The sequence below is a fragment of the Orbicella franksi genome, chromosome 7, assembly GCF_964199315.1.
Source record: "Orbicella franksi chromosome 7, jaOrbFran1.1, whole genome shotgun sequence".
In the NCBI taxonomy this organism is placed as follows: domain Eukaryota; kingdom Metazoa; phylum Cnidaria; class Anthozoa; order Scleractinia; family Merulinidae; genus Orbicella; species Orbicella franksi.
Genome location: NC_138151.1, coordinates 3671640 through 3683104, shown reverse-complemented (window position 1 = coordinate 3683104; position 11465 = coordinate 3671640). Strand labels below are relative to the sequence as shown.

General features: G+C 39.9%; 1 protein-coding gene across 1 annotated transcript; it reads left to right on the top strand.

Moving 5' to 3' along the window:
* The first annotated feature begins 434 nt into the window (after positions 1–434).
* Positions 435–2781, top strand: LOC145493171 (RYamide receptor-like). The gene has a single exon (XM_081472586.1). The coding sequence runs from the start codon at positions 1158–1160 to the stop codon at positions 2217–2219; it is 1062 nt and encodes a 353-aa protein (XP_081328712.1). The 5' UTR covers positions 435–1157; the 3' UTR covers positions 2220–2781.
* The last annotated feature ends 8684 nt before the right edge of the window (positions 2782–11465 follow it).

Here is an 11465-nt window from a genome sequence, read left to right as displayed (position 1 = left end):
TTGGGCAAACTTAGCGCCCTTTTCCAGGAGAGATCGTTTGACAACAGTAAGAGGTTGTTTTGGATAAGTTAACAACCCAATTGCTCTTGTCAACAAGGTTCGGGGATGGAATAAATTCGTTGTATAGATTACCGAGCTTTTTGGCGTGTCTGGTATCGATATTATTGCGAACGGCTTGGGCTCTTCTCTTTATCATTTTGCATTCCATTTTTTATCCGTCGAAGGCTGTAGATTGACAGACGAAAGCTCATGTTCCTTTTTGAAATTTTTTAGCCAGCGAACGTTTTTATCGTAATTTTGATCATGAAACACTCAAAAGAGTGTAGAAAGTTGAGTGCAAAAAGTTGAACTTGAGTGCAATTGTTTTGTTTTTTTTGACAATTAAACTTTTGTAAACTTTTGTGTTTTTTTAAACAGTTAAAACGTTCTCTGTTTGAAAATTTCTATTAGAATATTTTGGTTGCCAAACTTCAGTCTTTGACGAATGACGAAAAGACGCGAATGAACAAAGTGTGAAAAAATACAGAATAAAAATGCCTAACTCAAATGATGACAGCAAACGGGAATTTGTGTAATGAAAAGAGACTAATTTAAAAGAATAGCGTACTGTCTTGGCAGTGGTCTAGAATTATTGTCCGCCTCATTAGTCATGGCGCTCGTCCCCAGATCGAGCGGTCCAGGTTCGAGCCCTGGTCGGGGACAGTGTGTTGTGTTCTTGGGCCAGACAATTAATTCTCACATTGCTTCTCCCCACCAAGGTGTACAAATGGGTACTGGCGAATTTAATGCTGGGGGTAACCTTGCAATGGACTAGCATCCCATCCAGGGGGGAGTAGAAATATTCTCAGTCGCTCCACGCTACAGAAACCGGGATAAGCTCCGGCCTGATGGGCCACTTGGCTCGTATGCAGACTTTGCCTTTACCTACCTCATTAGTCATGAAAGTGTGCCATGACTCGACAGTTTTTCGGACTGTTTTCTTTTCTTTTTTTTTTTTTTTCACTTTTGGAGGTATCTTGCTGGAAGAAATGTCCATTTAAAGGAAAAACATAATAACTCAGTCATAACAGTATGATTTGACTGAAAACCTGCATTTTTATCCAAAAGGGCCACCAAAATAATAACGATAACGATTCTGTTCATCAACAGGATATTCCATGCCTGCTAACATGACGAGTAATTCTACAGAAGCGCCTCCTGTGGGTTTCCAGGTCCCTCGCAACATTCAGATGGAAGTTACAATCCTTGCCGTCATTCTTTTCATCCTGGCAATGATCGGTAATACTCTGGTGATTTACATCGTCTTCACAGTAAACCACATGCGCAGCTCAACAAACATTCTCATCGCCAACATGGCCTTTGCCGATCTTCTCATGACCATAGATATTCCGTACATACTCAAATGGTTCTACGTGATGAGCAGTTGGTTTGGCACGTTCATGGGCACTGTGTTATGCAAGTTCTTTCACGCTGCTCAGGTGGGATCCCTTGCAGCCTCGGTGTTCAGTCTAGTGGTGATTTCCCTCGATCGCAGTTTTGCTATGCTATGTCCCATGAAAAAAATAATGACTCGAAACGTTGTGCGTTTCGCGATCGCCATGACGTGGCTAGGTGCGCTTGCGTTAATGTTTCCAGTCATGATAGCCACCAAGAATATACAGCTGGAGGGAGGGGATGGTATGATATGCAACGAATATTGGGCACCGATGTCATCCAAAGTCTACATCACAGTCCTTATCGTTATTGCCTACGTTATTCCACTGATAATCATCGCCTTAGTCTACTGTCTGGCTGGGTTACGTCTTCGTAGCAGAAAACTCCCAGGGCATCAAAATCCGACAGCACAGAAAAAAGTCCAAGCCTCGAGCAGACGCGCGACTACAATGTTGATAACAGTGGTTATCATTTTCACTCTGTCGTGGCTTCCGTTTCAAACACTTGAGATGATGAGAACTTACAATTCAACCCTTTTCCGCAAAATTCCCATGAAAGTCCGTTTTGTCATCCCGTGGTTTGGTTATTGTAACAGCGCTATCAATCCAGTTCTTTATGTGATATTCTCAGGAAATTATCGCCGCGAGTTTTATCGAATTCTCTGCAGGGGGACAAGTCAGCAAAGCCGTTCTAAGGTGATTGTTGCTGGTGGATACACTCCGCGTAAAAGACGACATCATGCCAGTGCAGAACCAAGACAGCTGGAGTGGGACACTCCTCTTTAACCTGAAAGCAAACAGGCAGGACAGCCAACCAAGCAACCGACCGACCGATGGACAGACTGACAGGCAGGCAAGTAGACGTACTTGCTGATTAGATGGTTTGCTTAATGACTGGATGACTGACTTGTTGACTGACAAACAGACAGACAGACAGACAGACAGGCAGAGGAGCTTGTGCGAGCAAGCTGGAAGCAGGCTCACTGGGTGGTTGGCTGGCTTGCTGAATGACTGGCAGACGACTATTGACAGACAGACCGACAGACAGACAGACAGACAGACAAATAGAGAGATGGACAGAAAGACAGTTACGGAAACAAAACCTAACAGTAGTGAGGGGCTCATGATTCGCACCTCTTTGGGGGAACCCATTTACATAAAGTGGGTATCCGGAACACGATGACGTCACAGAGCATTATAAGTTGGCGCGCACAGTCTTTGTTAATCTATTACGGAATAAAGTAAGTCGAAGCGCGCGAAGACAGACAAAAATGACAATGATTGCTTGAGACATATTGCTCAACCCTAATGCTTGGGACAGTAGGTTCACTCAAGCTTGCCCGCTCTCTACCCACGCCGATTGGACAGTAAAGACTATTATGTTTTTCAAATAAAAGCGCGCTTCCATTTAAGGGACCGTTCATTTTTTATCAGGTAGGGGGGGCTGGTGGGATTTGGGGGGGGGCCATGCGAAAAAAATGGCTTTCGAGGGGGGGCCATCCCAAAAAAATAAGGGGAAAAAGGGGGGTCACGTGAAATATTTTAGTAAAACTTTAAAATGGCATAATGTTTGAATATCAAAAAAATTGCTATAGAATAAACATAGAAGGCAGGATACAAATTTATTACAAACTTTCATTCTGCTTTAAAAAAACGTTTGGCGACAAAAAAGCATTTGTAGCTACTGAAAACAAGTATTTAACACTGTTATTTTCGAATGCAACTTTCACTGGCACTCATCTTCATCTTCGCTGTCGTCGAGTTCTTCGTCGCCGCTTGTGCTGCTATGGGAGTCTCTTTCACCGATGCTGCAAGAAGCAGCAATGCTTTCCGTCAGAGTGTACTCTTCAGGGTACATGAAGGTGTAGACATAATCTATGACTTCCTGCTCAAGGTTGGTGGTGATTCTGCTTCTTGCAGCATTGGTGAAATAATTCCCTTCCAAGAGCTGTGCGATGTATGGCCCATCTCTTCTAAATAACGACGTGGCAACATCCTCAACTTTAATACACCCTTCCGGGACGGCCGTTCTAGGAGGGTACACAAGGCATTGTGGAAGATCATTTCCTAGCGGGTTTCCAACACAGATTCCATAAACTCGTTGGACGTTGTTTTCAGTCCGCTTCCTCTTTCTTGCATTTGACTTTCTGCGGTTTTCTTTTTTCCTTCTCCTTTTGTTGATGTGCTGTGCATGTTTGAGTATGCCCTTGAATATGCTGTTATAATTGCTCTTATTTTCTAGTGCTTCCATGTCCTGCGTGACCTTCGTCAACTTAGCTTCTATACATTTGATCTGTTTTACATTAAAACTGTGGGCATTCATCAATTCAGATGAGGTAGATGCCAATGAGAGGCCAAATGCCACACGCTCAGGGCGAGCCATAACTAGGAGATCCGAAATTGACTTCTCTTTCTTTTGATTTGTTTTTCAAACAACAGCTCTCTGTAGTATAGGGATTGTAAATATTGTCTTCACATTGAGCACAAAACGCGAAGTAGGGGGATAATAGAGAAATATTAAAAAAGTTGAAATCTAAATATTGTTTGTTTAATTTTTTTGGGGGGGGTTCATCCCAAATAATGACCGCTATAAGGGGGGGCCACGTGAAAAAATTGGTAAGCTGAGGGGGGGTCATGCGATTTTTAAATGGTGCTTCCCAAATCCCACCAGCCCCCCTCCCTCATAAAAAATGAACGGTCCCTAAGCAAGGAATTATCATCATCATTTCATTTGCCACACTTTACTGCCGAGTCGCAACAATCGAAATATTTCACAGTTTATTCAGTCATCTTGCTTACAGAAATGTATTCGAAATCTATTAACAGATTTGATTAGAATTATAGTTGACAATTGCCGGGATTAATGTACATTAACACAGAACAATATTTACATCCCCATTGGTGTCTCTCAAGTCTGCGATTAGTAATATTGGCTTCGACGATCTTACCAATTGAAATTAATTACATGAAGCATTGTTACGTCATGTCGCATAAACACGTCACGCATTAATTTCGTGTTAGAACGAAACATACATCATTAATAATAAGAAATGATAATAACAGTAACAAAAAGGCGGCGAGGAGACCTCAAAAAAACCCACCAGGCTTATAGCGGAGGTCACCTTGGTTATTGATATGCATTTCAAATTTTAAGTTCTGTGTGCTCAGCAGGACTAATTCACTGTTTCATTGCAATTTACTTGATAGAAAAAATTCTTAAGCTCTGGTTTATTCTAATCCTGAAAATGGCTTTTTTGAATGGGAACGATCTGCTTTGAACGCTTGTTGAACTATACGAGAATATATGACACTCGAAATGAATTAAAGTTATTCGCCGTGACTAAAGATGAGCTTGTATTTTATAACCTTAACATTCTATTTGTCTTTTTTTCTACAAAAGCAGTTGCCTTGTTTTGTCATTATAATTTAGCCTTCAGTCTCCTTTTCTGCAGTACCAATGTGTAACTATCAATAGTTCGGTTTTTCGCTCTTAGACGCTACTATACGAAACCAGGAGCCATAATCGGGGACGGAGACCGTAAGTCTCGGGATTCGCGCGTACCTATGATATGGGACAATTTTTCTATTTTTAGAACAAATTGCGCCATCCTGACGTCATATATCTGCGCGGATTCACGCGCATGTCGGGGGCTCTCGCGTGGATGTTGTCACGTTGCGTGATCAAATGGTGAGAGTTGAGAGATTCTCTTGCGTATTTTTCACGGGGATGGCAGGGAATAAGGCAGGGAATACGAACCAGGGCGCTTATATGTAGTTTTATGCTCTGAGCTAACGGAAAAGGTGGGTTTTTCAGGGTCGAAAACAAGACTTCAATCTCGCGCTGGGAATGAATAATAAGATCTGCTCACGCTGGTTGTAAGCTTACGCGTATGTTTTTGCGCTTGTTCTGACTTAAGAATATAGCAAGAAAACTCTTTACTCTGGTATCGAGTTAATTTGTGAGTTTCTCAGACAATGGTTCATCATAACCAAAACCTGTTTTGACGGTTTCTTATTGTTTCTGCTTGTTTGATGGGTTTGCAAAAGTTTTTGAAAGGAAAGTCTGACGCGTACAATTAGCTCATTTGCATAGTGCAGTTCGTGCACTTTCAAGTCCGAGTCGGTGTTTTCAATTGTCAACAAATCTTGACAAAGATTTCTTTCGTTATCTTTTGTGCTGAGCTGCTGTAACAAATTTCACGAACGCAAAAAAGGCTACTAACATCATGTGTCTTTCTTCAACATAAGCATAGTGAAGTTTTACACTGCGAAAATGAAAATAGACAAGGAGTTTTGATAACTCGATCAACAAAATCGAAATCGTTATTCCAAGTTGATTAAAGAAAGCGTCATCGTAACTTTGCTGATTATTTCTGCTTTGTTCACATATTTTCAGTTTAGCTTTTAATATGTTCTCAAACATTTATCAATCTTAAACATATTTAAAAACTATAGAGTCATTGTTTGAGTTCGATGTACGCTTTCACACGAAAGTGCAGTGGAAGTACAATTTGTCATGTTTACTGACTGTACAAAACACGCATCGGCGGGCGCTCTCATTCATCGACAACAGAGAATTTACTGGATTTTTACACGAATAAAACTAAGCAGTATCTACGGACGTAAAGTTATTGGGCCTTGATGAAACATCAAGCGTTGCTTACAATTCAAGCGAAACTCAAACTAGCAATTATTTTGTTTTACTTTTCGGTCGCGATAGACTGACAAATTCCTCGCAAGCGTGTGGCAAGAGGAGCTAGGAAACTATGACGTCCTGAAGCTCTGCTATATCTAAATATATCCAACTAGTTTTTTGCTGTGTAATGGAAAAGCTGTTAATCTTCAACATATGTGAAATTTAAAGTGGAGTAATGTACAGCTCATGTAAAAGAAGCATCCGTCGGAACACAACTTGGTCAGCGATATATGTAAGCTTACAGCGGAACATACCTAAATTCGACACTGTCTTACTTCACTCAAACTGGAGCAGCTTACGACGAAAATACTTAAGCAAAATTCCAACAGACGTAAACGCGTTGAGTTGTGGGCCAACTGAAAAACATGAAAAATTTCGGGAATTTCGGACGCCTTTTCCCCCGCGCGACATCCGCAAAAATCCTCGCAGCATGTACGCGCGTGTGCCGTAGGCGATGGCGCAATTTGTTCTAAAAATAGAATTATTGTCCCATATCATGGGGACAACCCCAATACTAGAAATGGCGCGCGCTTACGGTCTCCGTCCCCGATTATGGCTCCTGACGAAACAAAAAATACATCAAACGAACTACAGCTACCACGAACTCTTTTCGCTCAAATTATTCACGGTAATATATTATTATTATTATTATTATTATTATTATTATTATTATTATCATTATTATTATTATCATCATCATTCCGTAATAAATTAACAAAGACCGCACGCACTAACTTATCACGCTTTGTGACGTCATTGTTTTCTGGATATTGGTCTCCCTCAAAGGGGCGCTAATCTGGCGCCCCTCACTACTGCCACCGACTGACTGACTTATTGACCGACCGATATCGTTGTTAGTTAGATCCAGAAAGTAGCTGTAATAAGGAGATGGTGGTAAAGCATATTCTAACGCTTGTCACAAAATTAGTGTACTGGAGACAGTTATGATTAGAGATTCCATGAGAAATTCAAAACTCTGCTCTCATTTCAATCCGGCTTGATTAGTTCGAAAGGAATTTTACTTAGGGTTAGGTTTAAGGTTAAAAGTGTAAGGATTTGTAAAATGTTAAATAGTATTCAGAATCTTTTTCATATTTTTAACTAAACACTTCGCTGATGTACTTTTTCCTATTTTTTCGTATCATATTCACTCGAAGTACGATGGTAACTTCGAACTTAAAGAAGTAACAATGGTTAGAACTATACTTAAGGAATCCGTCAGATTCAGATGTCGGTGAGATAAAAATTGAAATCAACGAGGCTTAAGACTTAAGTCATAGGGCAAACACTGGGTAAATGACTTGCCGAATCTATGTGTAGTTAAACTTATCATCCAATTACACTCTGTAAATTATAATTTGTACAGTAGCTGTGAGTAGGTAAGGGGCTAAAGCAAGATCCAAAATTAGACGTTCTTATAAGAAAAAGAGTGTTTACTCAAGAATAATGTTTTGTAAGAGCGTCTAAGTTAAACTTTCAGAACTTTCCATAGACCAGTTTAGGAAGGAAGTTTTTCAGCCGAGACCTAGAAGAACATTCTGGTACATTCTGTGCCTTATGTAATTACTCTGGCTTAGAAATCGTTTAATACTACATTTGGCTCTTTAAGGAGGTTTCTAGATTCTCAAAATGTACTTATACATAATAGCCAAAGTTTCGTCCGTACAGGTGAAAAACTTAGTACTGTTTGTTACTGTTAACGGCTATGATCTTTCTACGAACAACCTGCTCTGTATCGACACTCGTACCACATAGTGCAGGCAAACGCCAAGTGAGGCAATTTCTATTCAAGATGGATGACTTCGTAATTGTCATACGAATCAGTCTTATAGAAAAAAAGCCACCCATGTTAACAGTTTACTCTTAGGTGATTTGTGTTGTATAGCGATATGAGGGGTAAAATGAAAGTGAAACGAAAAGTCACATTTCAAAAAAAAAAATTAAGATAAACGTCGAATGGTCAATACTGTGAAAAATACTCCGAGCTATACTTCAACTTATTATCTAATTGGTCAAATTTCCCAAGGCATTTGTACAGTAACTATGAGAAGGAAATAAAAGCGGCTAAATCAAGACACATGATAGACTTGGATGTTATCTCAGTTGCATTAAACAGGACATTTTAAAGATGTTAGAAAAATGTCTCACTTATTTTTGCAGTGAAGCATTTGCAGTGATTGATTTTTGCTGTTCTTAAGTATACAAAGCTCTCAATAGGGCTAAGTATTACAAAGAAAGCAATTTTTATACCTCTGTTGTGTGTAAAACGAGACGAAAGTATAGGCGCTAGTCAATAAAACCTGTCGTTCAGTAACGGTCCACGTAATATGTCAATTATGATAATATCAAATACGAAAGGCCGTGTTTGACCGCATTATCAAACAGCGAGAAGAGAGTTGAAAAATACGAGACGCACCAGAGTATTTTTGACGAACTTCGATGTGGCCGGGTTCTTGCGTGTTAGATAAACCTCTTCAATCGCAGCTAAAACTAAGGCGAAAACGGAGAAATAAACTCGCAAAAATCTATGCTAGCATGTTGCAATCAGATATACAGGCACCGTAACAGTCATAATTTCCTTATTAACGTGCTTGATTCTCACAAGATTTAGAGGGCTCACCCGACTTATCCTCCCCCCAGAACTTCCATCGTTTTGCCGGGTCGTGATTGAAGACATAGACAATGACACATGGGCACGAGTAGATACGAAATTTCTCTTCTCCTCTTCAACTCAAAGTTGAAGTTAAAGTTTCCGTAACCTTTATTTACTCTCGGCAGTGTTCACTGAACAAATGACCCAAACTGAGCATAGCATTGTTAAGAATCCCAACTGCAGTAGAGGCAAACCAGAGACCGCTGGATTGCGAGTCCGACGCGCTGACCACTCGAGCAAACTGCCTCTTATTTTCATTTGCTGGTTTCAGTTCGCCAATAATTCCACACCCACCCAAGTACTGGAAAGAGAGCTCATAGACCATATTCGCATTAAAATGTCATTTGCGTTTGCAAAAACTCTTCCGCATTAGCCTCGCTTGCAAGCTAGTTCCAGTCCAATACCGGGAATACCAATATGGTCTATTGCTTTCTGCATCATAAAGTGCTGTCTTATACTATTTGCCGCTCGTTTTCAGCGGGCTCGCCGCTTTCATTTTGTCGTCCCGCCATCTATATGACCATGATTTTCAGCATAACCATTTTTTTTTTTGGATTATTCTGCAGGTTCAGTTTGACACTATTGCAGTGGTATTAATTTTGAGCTTTCTATATTTAAAACATTCTACGGAGGCCACTTTGCGCGGAAGGACAGAGATGACCGTTGTCGGGAGATTTTAACAAGAGTATATGGATCAGCAGACGATTGAGACAAAATTCTGTCCGATATAAAGAAGTGATAATTATGAAAAGTTGACCGACATTCGAAGATCCGATTGTACTGTAAATAGACTGACAATAACAAACGTTTTAATCATGATATGGTTTGGTATCGATTTTACTTGTAAGAAAAGTGGTTTGGACGCGGGGGCTCTTGTTTGGCCGACCCAAACAAACAAGAGTGCGCCTGTTGATTCAAGCGCCGAAATCAATCAATTAACCTGACGGAAACTGTATTAAAGTATACAGTTTACAATAAAAAAACGTTTACTTGTCAAATAGTTCATAATTTATGCATTAGGTTCGGCGCATAAAGAGTTCGAAATCTGACACATTATAAGCTGCGCCACAAAACTGACAAAAATAAATCTGTTCGTTCATCAATAAGGGAACTTTAGTCGTCCTTATTTCTCTTTTTTTTTCCTGCTCTTTTTAAAATAACACAAAGTGTTCCTTTACGTTTAAACTGACCCTTGAAATGAGATGGGCTTCCTGAAGTCTACAATGCGCGAGCTTTTTCATTTTATTGCTGAGTTTTTTCTTTTTTTACCTCATGTGTCATCTATTTAGCTAATGCTGTTTCAGAATCGAATAATTTAAGCTCGTGAAACGTGCGAGTGGGAGTGATGATCCACCTTTGATTGGCTTCGAACAAATTTATCAAACAAACATCATCTGCTTTCATCTTCCGTTGAATCTTGTCTTAGAGCAGGCATCTGTTCAAATTATACAGTTTATGAGTAATCTTTTCTTTTGGACCGGGCACTTTGTCGCCCGCAGAATCGCGATTAAGGTGTTGCTTTGTGAAGCGGACAAGAATGAACACAACGGTAAACCAAGGTAAGTAAAATGCAAGATTAAAAGATTGTTTTTCTTCTCTTTCCTCAGTTTTCGTGCAACCAAGGTGAAAGCACCCATAGTTTCTTGTGACATGAAATTCTGCGTCAGGTTATGTAAACGAGATAAAGTCGAGCATTCAGGAATTGTCTTATAGTTGCCACTTTATCTTCGCGTTGCAATTCTTTGTCTCACAAACACTGAGTGAGCGTTGTACTCTCAGTCTCTGCATTTTCGAATTCTCACTTTCAGTTTAAGATGTCCGTGTAAACTCCTTGATTGGAGGTGATCAGCTAGAACAGCCGGCTTGTTATGTTTCACAGTGCGGAATTAGAATGAAAAAAAAAAATCCATCGTTTCTTGTTCCTGAAACCAAACCCAGGAAGGCTGACAGATGTAGATGAGTTTTCTAGTGGCTGATGTGCAGCTTAAATGAGTGTATGACTCATCTTCCTTGTCCCAGTCTATAGGAGATAGCTATAGCCTCATTTGAGTTAATCTATTACTGGCTGTGACGCAGTTAAGTTGCGAATCCATACCGGTTTCTACCGTTTTACGATAATTGGTCAGTTTTTTTCAGAATGGCTCATAAACCCAGGAAAGGGGACTTTAGAGAGTGAAAATCCCAAACATATTCCGGGAAAGATGACCTGCTTGCGTCTTCGGCGCTCGTTGTATCGAAAATCGGTCACGTTTCTCCTAGATCTGCGTCTGTGACAGTTAGAACGCCATGCTAAATTGAATGTTGAACATGTGTGTTATGTCCAATGCTCATCAGAGCTTATTGAAAATAAGAAGCAACTCTAACACAAAATCAAATTCGCAAGGAAAGAGTGTTACTCGGAAGTTGTAAAATTAATGGTAAGGTGATTTTCTTCCTAATTTTAATTTTGAGAGACAAGCCCAAGACATTAAGCCTCTTATAAATGCATTTGGAGTAGAGCCCTCAGAATGTCAACTTTTTGTAGACCCTTTTTTTTTTATTAACAACTATAGATATAAAACATTTCTATTCAACTACAATATTTGAGGCATTCTTTTAGTATTGATATCTCAGAGAAAAGCTAGAGACTGCTGTAGTTCGTCACTATCATCTGATAGAAAATTGCTTGCGTTTTTCATTAAAC

Coding starts and splice junctions, on each gene's coding strand:
- LOC145493171 (XM_081472586.1), top strand. CDS start 1,158: ATGCCTGCTAACATGACGAGTAATTCTACAGAAGCGCCTCCTGTGGGT.